The following is a 16,120-nucleotide window of genomic DNA, read 5'->3' as shown; positions in this document are numbered from 1 at the left end:
GGCGTTCCAGCCTTTCAAAAAATTATCATCCTTAGCATAGACCTATTAACTTTATTAATAGGTCTATGATCCTAAGTTTAAGTTACAGAATTGGGAGAATTGTATATTAGAACAAAAGTATTTTGGGAGAACTTTTCCACTACCGTATTCACTATCGAGAACTATATACTTGCAAATTGGTGTGTAATGTGAATACACGAGCAACAACTGTATTACTTACGTTATACATACGTGTTCTTTTTGCGTTATCACTTTTTATTATCAACGAATACTCTTTATAGGTAGTTCATTTTCATTAATCATTAATAAATGATATTATTTGAAATAGTAATTTATTAGTATTGAGTGTTGTGGTTCCATTCGTCAATTATTATTTCTATCGAGAATCTGATCGAGTATAATGTTAAATACTTTATAGTGGATCAATTTCTCTTAAGGATTAATTCACTGCCGCTCACGATAACGTGGTAAGAAATAACATAAATTAGCATTATTGTTTCGTTATGTTCGGTCTTCGATCGATGAAAAGTGTTTTTTGTTTAGCATCAACAATATTATTGTTACAGTCGCGATAAATATTTACCATTTGTTATGATTATTTTATTTGCTTACAGATGGCCGAACTTCCTGATTGGTTTACATCCATACCTTATTTCACCAAACGATGGCTCGCTCTGACTGCTATTTTGACTTTGGCTGGGCGGTTTGGCATTCTGAATCCTTTCAACTTTATGTTGTTTTATGAACCATTTATCAAAAAATTTGAGGTAAGTTACTAAAGATCCATTTTTAATTGGTTTTAGACAGTTTCTTTCTACAGCGTAGAGAAAATCTAAATTTTGTTTTGTACTAATATTTATTACTCTTGTGAAATAGATTTGGAGAGCAGCTACTGCTTTGTTAATGTACCCATTATCACCTGGAAATGGATTTCATTTCTTAGTCAATTGTTATTTTCTATATAGTTATTCAATAAGATTGGAAACGGGTCAGTAATTTATACATTATATTTTTATTAATATGATATGTGATTCTAAATATATACTTTTATATGAATTTAGACTCATTTAGTGGAAGACCTGCTGATTACTTTTTCTTACTTATATTTAATTGGATATGTTGTGTCATTATTGGACTCCTGGCAAATATACCGGTAAATCATTTATTTTGCATTTTATTTTTGAAATTAATAAATTTAATTTAAACAAAATCATTTTACAGGTTCTTATGGATCCTATGGTATTAAGTATATTATATGTGTGGTGCCAACTAAACAAAGATGTAATTGTTAGTTTTTGGTTTGGAACCCGTTTCAAAGCCATGTATTTACCATGGGTATTATTTGGATTCAACTTGATCATATCTGGAGGGTAAATATAATTTTACTAAAAAATAAATAAATAGTACAATATTATAATCTAGAATATTATATTACTTTTTATTTAGTTATAATAATAATAAATATCTAATGTTTAATTTTATTTCTCAGAGGACTTCAGGAATTAGTCGGTATTATTGTGGGCCATATATATTTTTTCCTTATGTTCAAATACCCACAAGAAATGGGCGGACCACAGCTTATACAAACACCTCAAATATTGTAAGTGATCTTAATCACCTTAATTGTTAATAAGATACATTTTGAGAAGTAACCATATATTTTTTTTTTAATCTCATGTGTATTGTTCTTTTAGTTACAAATTTTTTCCTAATCAAAGAACAGTTCATGGTTTTGGTCAACCACCAACTAGAGCAGCACCAACTGCAGCCCCACCGGCAGGAAACCAACAACAAGGTGAGGGTGGATTAAACTTTCGTCGTCACGATTGGGGCAGAGGTTATGTTCTCGGACAACAACAATAAACTAAGTCTGATTAACAATATTTTGTACTTTAAACATTTATTTTATTTATTACAAATATTTAAGTAAATGTATATTGTGTTTTATTTAAGTAGGTGATTGTCCTGACCTGTGTAAAATTTTACAGGAATAATTTATTATTAAATACATATATATGAAAATTAATGTTATCATTTAAAAAGACCTATTTAACTATTTAAGTACGATTTATAAGTATTTAAATCATAAATCTTGAATCAAAATTAACCAAAATACAAACATAAAAAGTTTTAAAGTAATGTTTAACTTTTGAGTGTATGTTTTAGTCGTTGGTGTGTTATATTTATCTGGAGAATAGGGATATTAAATTTGTAAGTCGAATGAACTACTAATTGTTACATTTTTTAAAATAATTTCTAAATAATCTAATAATCAATAAAATTAAATAAGAGTAATCTGTTACCATACATTAGTAATACAGTTATTTAATTCTATTTAACAAAATGTATATTAAACTACAGTTATAAATTATTTGAATATATCTTATATTTTTTTAACAAAATGTTCATTATAAACATTAATAATGTGAGCCATTTAGTTTAAATATAAATTGATATCTAATATATTCTTTAAATTAATTATAAATATTTTTGATTATTATGATTATTTAATATTTATGGTTGTGGAATTAATCTATACTTAAATACTATTTGATTATGAAATTTAATTATAACCTATAATAGCTCAATGTGTTATTATATCCAAAAAACCTTTTTAAGTTGGGTTCAAGTAATATTTATTTATTTTTTATTTAGATAATACAATTTTTAATACTATGTTCTGAATCATGATGTTATTATTTATTAGCCATTAGTCTATTACTGTCACATTTTTGTCAAATTAATAAAATAATATTAAATTACATATTATAAATGCACATAATACATTTTTGATAAATAATATTATGCTGGTAGAAAGTATACATGATTTTTACTAAATTAGTATGTTTCTTAAAATTAATAACAACATTTTGCATTTTTTAAGTTTTTATAAAAATGTTAGAAACTCTTTTTTCAAAAATATACATTAGTGATTTTACAATTGAGTTAGTCTATCTAACTATATAGCTATCTTTTAGATATTTAATGCCTATACTTGAAAATTAATAATAGAACCAATATTATAGCATTATGCAAATATAAAATAATATTGAAGACATGAAATTTATGTATCAATACTTGAGTTCATTTTAGATGTAAGAGATGATTTAGATTTTGATTATATAAATGTTAACGGGCTTATAGGACAAATTTATCTTAACTCCCATAATCATTGAATTCATATTAAGTAAATTAGGTATTTATTTTGACTCACAATTCTAATTTAAAGTTATATTCGTAAAGCATCATCTCTTTTAAGTTGGTTTGGTAAAGTAAATACTTAGTAACAGGAGATGGTTTTCGGGAAAAATAATGTATTTTTTACAGTTGATGAAAACTAACCAGGAAGTAATTGTAATTAGTATTCTACTTTTTAATGATTCTAGTATAAAGATTTACTATTCTTACCGAATCTAAAAAATGATACATAAAAGTATCCAATTTCATAATATTTTATTTTTTTTTGGTGTTTTTATAAGGTTTGATTTGCATATTATTTCTTGTACTATATTTTATGTGGCTTGTTCAAATCTTTGGTTATAGTAATAAATAATAATTGGAGCAGTTGATATTTCCTTCAATTTATTCTGTGAAGCATTAAATTAATTGAAGTTTTGAGTACATGATAAACACCTCAATTAATTAATTTTCACTAATTTAGTAAATATGTAAACATTTAGTTATGTAAACAACAAAGTGCCTTTTTCTTCAAATTAGGTTAAGTGTTGGAGATATATATTTTTGGTAATTTTACCAGAAATTATTTTTAATTTCTTTAATCTAAAGTTTCCAAATAATTGTTTACAATTTAATCTTCTTTTTCTGTCAGGAGAAAATAATCCATATACAGCCTAACTGATGGCATACTTCATTAGAATTTAGTCAAGTATTATTATCTTCAATACCTAAAAATAACACGGTAAATATTACCTATGTTTCTAATATTTATGGATTAGATATTTAAAAGCTGAAAAAGGTTATTGCCTTTGGACTACCAACAGAAATATTTAAATTTCCTTATTGCTGTTTCTATATTTGAAACATTAAATGGATATTTTAAGTTAATCATTTTCAATTATTTATCTTAGTATTAGAGAAATGCATTTTTAAATCAGATGATATTATGTAACTACTGTTTTACACATTTTAAATTTATCAATAAATCATTGAATGAATTAATCATATATCCCTAAAATCAATGGAATTACAAAAACAATAATGAATTATTTAGATAATTTATTATACTATTATTATTTTTTACATAATATTGTTCAAATATAGTATACATACTTTATGTACGCCTACATAGACGTGTTCAGAATTTGGTAGCCGAAGGGGCACAACAATTTTTTAAATCGTGAGACCTATTTTTTTTTAGATATGAAGAAACATTTATTTTTTATGTTACAAGATAAAAAAATTACAAAATATAAAACAAATAATCAAAATCTACAGGTAGGTACAAAGTACTATAGGGTGTCACACAGGGTACGATTTTTTATTTTATCTGGGCAATGGGCATGATTTTGTTGAAGGCACAGTCCGCTAAGCGGGCCAGTGCCCACCCTACCACTCCTGTAAATACTCCTATGTACGCCTATAAACAATTATTAATAGACTTTGAAAATTGGTGGTACCTACTACCTATCAGATCAAGGTTCTTTTTTAATATGCATATAACTATAAAATACATTAAACATTTTCATGATTCCACGGATAAAAATATCTACAAGTATTATTTGGACCAGGGCTATAAAACACAATTATACAGAGCACATTTTTCTCACTCAATTTATAAAAATGTTTATTATAATGTTTATATTCAGGATTGACAGGACACAGGAATCAGGTTATTACACAATAAAACATTAAACATATTTTACATATTTATTTATAGAATATTTATAAAATCTATTTTAAATAAAATATAACCGCGTAAAGAAATAGTTTCATCTAGATAGCGCTTATGCGACCAAAATATTTTTTATGGTCTGGTATAACGGTCATTTACGCAGTGGCATTTCGCCGGAAGATGGCACGATAGTCCGTTGATCCGTTGCTCTGAATCCTGATTATGAAAATTCAAAATGTCATTATTACCATTGTTGAATGCCGAATGTATGTTTGTAGTTTATACTGATTAAGGAATATTGAATAGTGTTGTCTAAGTCTAATCGTTGTGTTGTAGTTATTAGTAATGCATTGTGCCTTCTTTACCGCCGACCATCTTTGTAGCGTCTAGTTCAACTTGTATAATATCGCGACCAAAGATTACAGGTTTAGTATTAACATAGTAAATTAATGCAACACTGCTGACAAGTCACAACCTAATATTTAATTTTAATATTGCACTTATCACACACTAGTTTGGTTATAATTTGTGTCAATTTCGCGTTATTCTAGAATAATTCGTGTTGCAATTGTTCGTCGGAGTGAGCAGTTTGTTAATCATTTCTATTGCATAAAGTGTGATTACAGTTCAATCTCAAAATAATTATTAATTTTGCCATTCATTGATCTAAAATGCCACGTACCAAGAGAAGAACCGTCAAGCGGTCGTCTGCCGACATGAACATGACTGCTGTGAATGCAACGATGGCCAACCAGTCAAAAAATATGAAAGAAATTTTGACTGAATTTGATTGTGAAAGTAATATAAATTATGCCTTTTATCAAGTTTGTTTGTTTAACTTATGTTTGTTTTTTGTTTTTCAGAACAAAATATTGAAGATTATTTTTACGATATTTTTGATACTCAAAGAAATTTAATCGAAAATTCATTTTTAATGACAAAAATGAATTTGGGTGATATACTCAATAATAATCTCTATGACACTGTGAGTTTCATAACATTATCAATCAAATCTATTTTATTGTAGAACATATTAAACTTAGATACTTATTGAATTTTAACTATATAGTACAATCAATGATATTATTTAGAAGTTGGTATTCATCATTTAATTTTATTACAGATTTTTAAGCAGTATCCAATAAAATCTAACAGTGACAGTGGAACTAAAAAAAAAGTGGAACGTCCTTCAAGGCCAGTTACCAAAGCTACAGTAAATAGGACTACCAGACAAAAAAGTAGTAAGTTTTTATTTAGAACTGTAAATACTTTAGAATTTGTTTTTAATTATTCCTTTTCTAATCGAATCTGTGGCTGGTTAAAAATTTATTTAAAGGGGGAGATATTATTAACATTTAATTTTAATCTTCTCTTGTAAATACACCACTGAATTGAATTGATATAAAGTGGTTTTCATGTATTTTTGTTCTATCCATATATATTGTCATTAGAAAATACGAGATAAAATATTATGCTATATTGTGTTAGACTTATACTTTGCATACCCCCTGGCTCTGCCTATGATTGTAGAAACAGTTCAATAAATATATCATTGAATAAGAAAATTATTACCCTTAACCATGTTCATGGAGCCTTCCAGTTTAACAATTTAAGTACTACAAAGTAGTAGGAATGTTTTTTTTAAAAAATAAATTAGCAGTTGTAGTACGAAGCAGAGTTTTAACATATGTATTACTTGCAGATAAGTATCAAACATTTTGTCTTAAACTATAATACTTAACTATAAATTGTATTTTTTTCAGCGTCTAGTTCTACATCTAAGACTAATGGTTCTGCTACAGTAACAAAACACCGTAGTGCTACACGCAATGGTGATGATAAGCCACTATTAGCAGAAACAATGGAATCTAGATTTAAAGTAATTATAATATACAAAGAGTTAATTTAGATAAATACCTATTTATATAAGTTGTCTTGATGAATCTAAAAATGTATAATACTCTTGCAGCCTTGTATAAGGTTTTTAGAAGATATATAATAGTTGTGAATAGGTAAAATTGACTTTTCTTTTACCCATATAATGTCCCATTATTCCATTATTATTGTGAATTAATTTTTTTATTATAGTAAAAATAATATTGCTAATTTTTATTTTTATTTTGTTTAGTATAAAGAATTGATTAAATAATCACATTTTAGAAAATTATATTGTTAATTCAATATTTTTCTTAATACTTTATTTTATGACAATTTTAAAAAGATGTTGTACTGACAAGTGTTCATCTTACTACTCTCTACATAACATACTAAAATACATGTTCAGCTTTTCCAATTTTCTGTCGTTAGCTTTAATATTAGAGAGCCTTGAACTATTATAAAGTTTTGAACATTATCTATGCTTTCTCATTGGATTTTTCAATATTTTAGTTTTTGTATGTTGTTGTTATGAACATGTAAAATATTAATATTTAAAAATGCTCATAATTCGCTTAAAAACTAAAGTATTAAAAATGATAAAATACAAACAATGTTCTTACCTTTAAGTTTTATAATTGATTGATACACTAATATTAAAGCTATTACAAAAAATTAGGACTGCTGTATAAAAACTTTAGTTTAGGTAATATAATTGAAACAACACATACAAGTAGGACATGTTTTTAAATTTCAAATAAAATATTATTGGGCTAATACTTGAGTTAGGCTGAGAACTTTGAATAATTAAATATGTTTCACAATAACTAATTTTAATGAAGTACCTGTAATATTATAGAACATATTTATAAAAAGCACAGTATAAATTATTAGCCATTTTTGTGTATTGATTCAATTGACTATTGGTGCAATTTTTAACTTAGGATGTTTATTTAGACAGATTTCTTAGTATTTTTTTTATATAAGATAATGTACTCATTTTTTAAATTTCATTAAAAAAAATTATTTCAGACTCCAATTAATCGACTACCTGTACCTGCTTCAGCAACAGTTACACCAAAAGTTAATATGCATGAACCAATATCAATGATGCGACGTCCAAACCAAGGAGAGGTTGCACTTTCAATGACTGGAAGTCCACTCATGGTATCGTCTGTTTCTAGGGATGATATGGCTACAGTCAGTGTACCATTAGCCAATGGAAATGTAATTACAATTTAAAACTACATATTTGACCTAGAAATTGAGACAAAGTTTTTATTTTTTTTTAGATTCTATCGATATTACCTAGAGCTGGTGCTACTATGGACATATCATTTGATGAACAAACTAAAAATGAGTTACTTCTTCTCAAAGGAAACATTGAAGGGCTGTTGAAAATGAATAGAAGAGGTTTGTGAGTACTTAGTAAGAATATATATTATATTGGAAAAAACACAGAGGATGAAAACATATAATGTAGTTATTACTATAATAATTACAATTTTTAATATTAATATTAGTAAATGTTTTTAATATTAATTTAAGTTTAATTATTAATATATTAATTTTCCCTACCCTAAGTAAAAAAAAAAAGATGATGTTTACTAACAAATGTTAAATATAAAAAACAAATTCACCACAAATGAAGTGTAAAGTGAAGATACATTTTAAGTTTTGTAATATTATTACTAACACACTTTCATATTTTCTGTACTGTGTATTTTTTATGTTAAATCTTATTCTTGTTTTATTTTTTTTTTTTTTTTTATGCAAAGGTATTTTTGATTATATACACTTGCAAAGTTATATAAAAATAGTATTTTTTAGGTTGAGTTAGCTCATTGTAGTAGTAGTTTTAGGTAAGAATTGTATTAATTAAAAAAATGTAGTTTGAAAAGGACTTAGTAATTTTTTTTATGTAATATATAATGAAATTATAATAAAATATAAAGAAATGAGGAAGATGTTTTCAATTTGAATTATGGTTTTATTTTTTTACTTAAAAATTGAAATGTTTTATAAATCATATTGAGATCCTATCATTACAACCTTAATTCAACATAATACCATACACTTAATATATAACATTAATAATTGTTTTATGATTGTATTTATAGATACAATTTAGATGGTATGCTTGTTTAATACTTATCATGTCATTGATTATAATTATAAACAATGGTGAAAAATTATGAATTGTAGTTAATATTAATTGTATGATTGCTTTATGTTATAGCTGAATTTTTTGATGATGAGTGAGTAGGAATACAAAAAGCTATAAAGTACATTTCATCTATAATATATTAATTCTATGTTTTTATTTTGTCAACCAGATAAATAATAAATATTTAGTTCTCATAATAATAATAAATATGGCGGTATATTGTTTTGGTCTATTCAGGATGTACGGATTCCTTAAGCCACTATAGAATTAAAAAATGAATATCTTTAAGGCTTTAAGATATTATTCCCGAAGTCTGTAATCTGCTAACAAACACCTGGCTGCAGAAGGTATAAGTTCCATGAGATTAGTATACAAAGGACAACAGCAAAGGTGTATTTAATTATTTTAAATGTTAATGATATAGATTAAACAAATGTCTAGTCATTTTTATGTATCTACAAATGTATATGAAAATAGTTTTATAATTTATTCTATAGATTAATTTATCCCCCTAGTAATTTTAAATTGGAATTAAATTTAAAAGAGTTCATAATTAATAATTTATTTTGATTTCAATTTTAAACCATTGTATACAAGGTATATCGTATAACATAGAAATATAAAAATTGATAAGTTAATTGCTATTCTAATGTCAATTGGGCCTAAAAAGATTACACTACTTAGAAAATAAATTTATCTGATTTTGTGTTGGGTATATATTATTAAAATACTAAATAATTTAAATTTCAATAGTTTTAAAATGTATAAAAACATATTTATGTTTGTTATAATAATTTAGTTGCACAATGAAACTGAATGTCAAACAAGTGTCTCAGTATACAGGGTGATTCATTTACCAAAAAACACTGATTATTTCAAAAAGTATTCATGTTTTTGAAAATATTTTTTTACATAGTTTCAAGTTGTTAAAAAATTATATTTTTAAATATATTTTTTAAGTTTTTTACTTTTTTGATTGACACTATAGAGTTTAAATTTCATATTCCACATCAGAATAATTTTCTGAGTATTTTGATTCATAAAAATTGAATTTAGGGCGAGTAGTTTATGAGTTATAAGTATTTAAAGTTTAGATGCGAGGAGTGGAGTGGTACAGGGTTACCCCGAAAAATGTCTGTCCACTACTCCGCTTGTCTAAACTTTAAATAAGAATTACTCATAAACTACTCACCTAAATTCAAATTTATCAAAATACTCAGCAAATTATTCTGCTTTGGAATATGAAATTAAAACTATGTTGTCATTCAAAAAATTAAAAAACTTAAAAAAAATATAATTTTTTAATAAAAACGTTTTTTTAACAACTTGAAACTATGTAAAAAAATATTTTCAAAAACATAAATATTTTTTGAAATGAATGTTTTATGGTAAATAAATCACCTTGTAGGGGCCTTTGGGTACTTATAAATTTCTCAGCATAAATATTTGTGGGAAAAACCCTCTCTTAATAGAGGACATCAAGTTTGACTGTGAGATCACATTTAAGTTATTCAACACATAAAACATTACACCATTTATTACAGGTTTAAGGCTTAAATTTTATTATGTGGTATAATTATTAATTTGTATTCTGATGGTTATTAAGATTTTGTGTTTTTACTACTATTAAGTTATTGTAATTATTTAAACTGTATTATTTGTAAAGTTGTAAATACTTAATAACAATAAATTTACTTAATACATGTTGTCTTACGTTCGGACCAACTGTTTATTCTAAACACTTATTAATCTGAGTATAATTTATATGATATGGTAACATGACACTGTTACGTTTGATAACTTGTCTACCTTACTAAGCGCATACTTATGTTTTTTCCTGATAAATTAACAATTGATATTTAAACACAGACAGTATTCAGACATCTAGCCATGAACTGTAGTACATAATATAAACTTAGGTAGTTAACTGAAACAAATATAAATTTAATATTACTTGTGAAGTCATGAAGACACTTAAAATTTACATCTGTTGATAGAAGTGAATATTAATTTTAAAATAATATATATAACATATGCATGTGAGAGAAAGTTTTATTTATGAGATTATTATATTTTATAGTTCTGATATTTACAACACAGTTTAATAAATTGTTTATTCCAAGGTCTTTTAAGTTGTAACAAACCAAATATATCTTTTCTAATAGTTTTGAACATATTTACTGTAAAAAGAAAATCTTAACAAAATTCACATTAGAATTTGTTGAAATAGGTACTTATATTGATTATATCATTATCCAAATTAAAACAAAATTGTTCACTATTATAATAACTTTTTTTTAATATGGTTTCAATAAATATTAAAGAGATTATCAACAATGTAAGAAATTCAGAAATAAACCATTGTAATACAATTGTTATCCTTAATAAATAATGAATATGACATATACTATAAAAATTTAAGCTGAATGAAAAATATTTCAGTTTACATATTGTTATAAAAACTTTAATCAAGTAAAAATATATTTTATCATCTAATTATAATTTTTATAGTTTTCAGCCGAGTTGCATGTTTGATGCATTGTTTGAAATATATTCGACCGCATCAAGAGCAATGTGTACAGGTAATTTTGCAGCGAATAAATATATAACTCTAATGGTTTTCTGAAGTTTCCATTTTGTCCATCCAATCTCTTTGGTTTGATCAAAAACATCACTGTTTTCTTCTTCAATTAATGAATCTTCTTCCATAGAGGTATTTTGATATTTTAAAATTTTAGAATGTTCTTTGCATAATACACTAACTAATGACTTAATAAAATTATTTATATTTCTTTGTATAATTTCACCATGCTTGAGGCAATTATTTAAACATTGTTTTGCATCTTCGTTGGTTAACGGCACTAGACCTGTATCATTGGCCTTTTCGATGGCTGAAAGAAATTCATGTTTAGAAGAATAATAGAAAAATAAATACATGTTACGTAAGACATTAAATGTTGATATGGGACCAATTGGTTCCAATGTACATAATTTTTTATTGTTCAAGTCTTCCAAGTAAGAATAAATACGGTCATAAAAGTTTTTATTGACTATATTACATTTATCATCAATCATAGACCGACCAAAAACATCATAATAATTATAAATAGCAAAACTCAGTATATTATTCATAATACCATATGCAGCCTTGTCTGATGCTAAGCTATAAAGTTTAAAAGCAACTTCAGGTTTATTTTTCTCAAATGTTAATTCTAGTGTTTTATCTATTATAGGTTTAATAGTGTCAATATCGAAGATATTATGTAAAATACTGTTATCTTTCATATCATCTAAACACCCAAACATCCAATCACACATGTTCCCATCAAAAGATGTAGCAAGATCTGCAACGCACTTGTGAAACAAGTTTTCAGTTAGAGTTGGACTTTTTACATTTCTTAAGAAATAATAGTAATATGTAGCATAGTGAGGATGGTTCGATTTAAACTCATTGCAAAATAATAAAATCAATCTTGTATAATTCAGACGCACAAACTTTACATCAACATTCTCATTAGACAAAAACGGGGCTTGCAAATATTTAGGAGTGGCTAATAAATGTTTTTCGTTTAATGCAATAGCTATATGCACCGCATGGTTGGAAAACTCGACACTACGGTATAAAAAGTCTATAGCGCTTTCAAATTGTCCAATCAAAAACAGTAGCTCAAAGTATACATGAGGCTGCTCCTTGTAAGATTTACCATTGTCTAAAATATATCTTTGTAATGAACAATAATCTAATCCGTTTGAATCTTCCATGTACTTGCTTGCAAAATGTTCAACTAACAACATCCACAGCTTGTCTTCAATTGTCTTGGACACAGCTTTTTTCTCCATGTTGGCTTCCACCATACCCAACAAAGAGAATATTGTTTTTCTGAATGCATTATCATACGCTGGAAGAGTTCTATAATATTTGTTTAGTGTAACGCCAATATTGGAAGAAATACGTTCTGTAAAATTTGCTTCTTTCAAGTGAATAAATACATTTAGTAAATCATCTAATGCTAAACCAGATTTTTTAATGAAATAACTGGCAACATCCATTCTTCCACATCTTAAACTGAAGTAAAGCAATGGCCAAATTGATTGTTCATCAACATGAAAATCATTTTGTTGTGTTGCCGGTCTACCGGTATTCATAAACACATAAGAACTTATAATAGCCGCCATGTAATTACCATCATTTACAACATTTAAATGTCTTGTTTCTTTTATGAGAAAAGCTTGGTATTTATCTTCTAGATAGCTCTTGGCATTTTTGACAAGTTTTGTTTGATTTTCTTCAGAAAAACGTTCATTAAATGATCCATAAGGCGATTTTTGTGGAATTAAATTGTACATGTACTTAACTACATTCCAAATATGAGCTACTGTTGCATTATTGGCATTATTCCTATGTATGGTTTCAAAAAAATATTCAATTAATTCTTTGTTTGTTTCGCCAAATTCTTTTGCCTTAATGTAGGTTTGAACATCGTTGACAAAAGGAAAATTAGAAGCTGAATCATTAGGATTATTGAGACTAGGATCAAATGTGAAATATGTATTTTTGGTAGTTAATAAGTTCTGAAGACAAAATGATACATCATATGAATCCGAAGCAAACTCATTGTAAACAATATCTTTTTTAATGTTTTTCCAGCTCATTGGAAGATCTTGTAAATAATTATCAGCATCTTTGTTATCATTTGCTTCTAAATTATTGATGTAGTCTTCAATGTGTCTTCCCATTAAGGATTCTACACTACTGGAATAGTCCATTACAGGTTTAGAATCACATGGTGTGATAGCATTGTCTCGATATGTACATAATTTTTTAAGAACATTAGAATAGCCACAAAGATCTAAACCACGATTTGCTAGAAATTCTTTTGCACATTGTTCATCATTCCCTCTATTTGATTGTTTCGGAGCATGGTCAGCGTTTCGACATAGCTGACGTAATGATTTATGTATTTTCGATACTGGCTTAAATGTATCGGTATCCTTGCAAAGTTTTTGCCCTTGCAACAGTAGATATTCTAGATCAGAAGTGGCCATATTTTCAAATTCTAAAAAATAAAGAAAAATTTGTAAATAAAATAATATTATTTTATAAATCTAACATCAATAAGTAACAGATATAGTTTATGAAATGTAGTTCTAATAATTTTTATGTTAGGTATTTAAGCCAATAGCTTTAGTTATTTGACAATTAAATTTATACAATAATATATTATTTATGTAACTTCATTTATGGTTTATTTTAATTATAATCGTATAGCCTTTAACAATTTTCAATTAAAGAGTACCTAATAATTACCTAGAGTATAATTATAATATAAGATGAAAACTTTATTAAGTTATTATTAGGACTCTAATTTATATGTAATAAAAGCTATATGATAAAAAATAGTCAAATAGTGATTAAATTAAGCGATGTATAATATACTTACTTATTATTATTGTTTTCGTTTTCGTTATTGATGTAAAAAATTTGGGCAACTTAATTGATCGGATGAATATTTAATTTCATTTTTCTAAAAATAATAGTATTAGATTAACATTGATTATATTATGATTTATGTTTAGAGAAATAAATTTCTTATTTTATTGTAAGAGATTTTACATGGGAAAATTTAACTGGAATAAGTATTGAATTATTAAATAAAATTAAATAATAATAAGACATACTGACAAAAAATAATGTGTATATTAATAATAATTACCAAGTTTTATTATTGTTTTGGACTATGGGTAGGTAATTTATTTGAAAATGCATAGAATATATTTTACTTTATTTTCTGTTTATAATCAATTGGCCAGGAGCCGTGATGTTATCAACAAGAGTTGTATCGCAAATAAAATTCTAAGGAAGAATTTCCGTGAAAAGCAAAGCGTAACCTTTGAATATACCCATTATTAAATTTTTACCTGCAAATCGCAATACAAAACATTCAACGATGAACGTTTTTCTTCGTAAGTCGTAAGCCAATGATGGGTTGAAAACAAGCAATATTTAAACGGGTAATTGTGGTTGATCGTATGCAGACGACCAAACAAAACAACCGACGACAAAAATAATGTAAAACGTTATTCGAATGTTGCTCGAAGATTCAAAATTATTTACGTTCACGGTTTTTAAATTTTTATCAACAGCAGCAACTTGCAGATGACAGATAGTTCGATACAAAAGCCGCGTGTGAATGATAATAGGCAAACGCGCAGTGTTGGCCATATTATGACGACAAAAATATTGTACGTCACCTCGAACCTTACTTTTATATTTTCGGGGCTTAGATATTATGTTATTCAGTGGCGGCATGAGCTTTTTTACTATGAAGCAATTACCATTAAATACCCACTCACCATTTTTTTTCACGATTTATCAATAATATAACGTAGGATACCTAATATTTATATTGTTAAGTGTGACTATATGGAAGTACAAATTATAGACAAGTCTAGCCGTCTAGGTCTTGAACTCTGGAGTTTAGAGTAATTGGGATACTCATCCCCATTTTTGCATGATGTGACCGCCACTGAAACATACTTATTATATCAATATATATATAGTATTAGTAATTAATAACTATCACGGAAAAACAATCGTAAAATTGTCCGCCGTTTATCCGCCTAACGTCTTCACTAATCGTTCAGTATCGTTTTTTCGTCTGTCTATAATCAATAGTCTGCACATAACAATACAAATTGAGATATTCAATTCAAATTCGGTTACATTAAGTGTAATTATAATATTTTATAGGTTGTCGGTTGATAATCAAAAGTAAGTTTGTGCATCAAAACAGAGATTCCTGCATGTACTTTTATTTTTTAATAATAGACGTATACGAGATACCCTTAGGCCCTTAGATGTTGATAATATGTCTATGGTTACTCATAGTTTCTACGAGAACATTTTTCGGCACATTCGAATTGCGTCCCTAAATAATATTTGTGTTAGTTAGGTCCGCGGTTTTGTCACGGCACATCCGAATTGCATCCGCGGTTTTCTCACGATATATACTAGTTGCGTTCATGATTTTTCAGCAACTGAGAATAATGTTTGGTGATAAACTCGTAGATATTCTCGATTCTCGATATCTTATCTGTAAATACCACCTTACAATTTATTGATGGGAATTAATTTTCTTCATGTCAGCATTAATCATACTTCAATATTCCATCAATTCGACATAGTCAATTCGGACAATTCATCATAGTTTTATATATTTTTATTT

General features: G+C 26.5%; 3 protein-coding genes across 10 annotated transcripts; 2 read left to right on the top strand and 1 right to left on the bottom strand.

Moving 5' to 3' along the window:
- Positions 1–285: 285 nt before the first annotated feature.
- Positions 286–2,022, top strand: LOC113548477 (derlin-1). 2 transcript variants are annotated; one of them, XM_026949370.1, is made up of 7 exons: positions 286–467; positions 615–767; positions 877–988; positions 1,062–1,153; positions 1,222–1,370; positions 1,490–1,600; positions 1,695–1,863. In XM_026949370.1, exons 2-7 carry the CDS (start codon positions 615–617, stop codon positions 1,861–1,863), a joined length of 786 nt encoding a protein of 261 aa, XP_026805171.1. In that variant the 5' UTR covers positions 286–467. The 2 variants fall into 2 exon arrangements, with proteins under 2 accessions (XP_026805171.1, XP_026805172.1); XM_026949371.1 differs by lacking the exon at positions 286–467 and having other exon boundaries at positions 1,695–2,022.
- Positions 2,023–5,040: 3,018 nt separating this feature from the next.
- LOC113548657 (borealin-like) lies at positions 5,041–8,448 on the top strand. Of its 6 annotated transcripts, none has more exons than XM_026949652.1 (8): positions 5,044–5,118; positions 5,189–5,277; positions 5,468–5,650; positions 5,716–5,837; positions 5,976–6,093; positions 6,616–6,731; positions 7,760–7,954; positions 8,020–8,179. In XM_026949652.1, the coding sequence occupies exons 3-8, from the start codon at positions 5,524–5,526 to the stop codon at positions 8,146–8,148; spliced, it is 807 nt and encodes a 268-aa protein (XP_026805453.1). In that variant the 5' UTR covers positions 5,044–5,118; positions 5,189–5,277; positions 5,468–5,523; the 3' UTR covers positions 8,149–8,179. The 6 variants fall into 6 exon arrangements, with proteins under 6 accessions (XP_026805454.1, XP_026805453.1, XP_026805452.1 ...); XM_026949651.1 differs by having other exon boundaries at positions 5,045–5,118; positions 5,404–5,650; XM_026949653.1 differs by lacking the exon at positions 5,189–5,277 and having other exon boundaries at positions 5,041–5,118.
- A 2,720-nt stretch (positions 8,449–11,168) lies between these two features.
- On the bottom strand, positions 11,169–15,045 carry LOC113560094 (nuclear pore complex protein Nup93-like). 2 transcript variants are annotated; one of them, XM_026965872.1, is made up of 3 exons: positions 14,814–15,045; positions 14,336–14,419; positions 11,169–13,951 (listed from the first exon to the last, which is right to left on the bottom strand). In XM_026965872.1, exon 3 carries the CDS (start codon positions 13,938–13,940, stop codon positions 11,409–11,411), a length of 2,532 nt encoding a protein of 843 aa, XP_026821673.1. In that variant the 5' UTR covers positions 13,941–13,951; positions 14,336–14,419; positions 14,814–15,045; the 3' UTR covers positions 11,169–11,408. The 2 variants fall into 2 exon arrangements, with proteins under 2 accessions (XP_026821673.1, XP_026821679.1); XM_026965878.1 differs by lacking the exon at positions 14,336–14,419.
- Between the last annotated feature and the right edge of the window lie 1,075 nt (positions 15,046–16,120).

Source organism: Rhopalosiphum maidis, chromosome 4, assembly GCF_003676215.2.
Source record: "Rhopalosiphum maidis isolate BTI-1 chromosome 4, ASM367621v3, whole genome shotgun sequence".
Lineage (NCBI taxonomy): Eukaryota > Metazoa > Arthropoda > Insecta > Hemiptera > Aphididae > Rhopalosiphum > Rhopalosiphum maidis.
The sequence above is the reverse complement of the archived record's forward strand: the minus strand, read 5'-3'. Positions and strand labels throughout refer to the sequence as shown.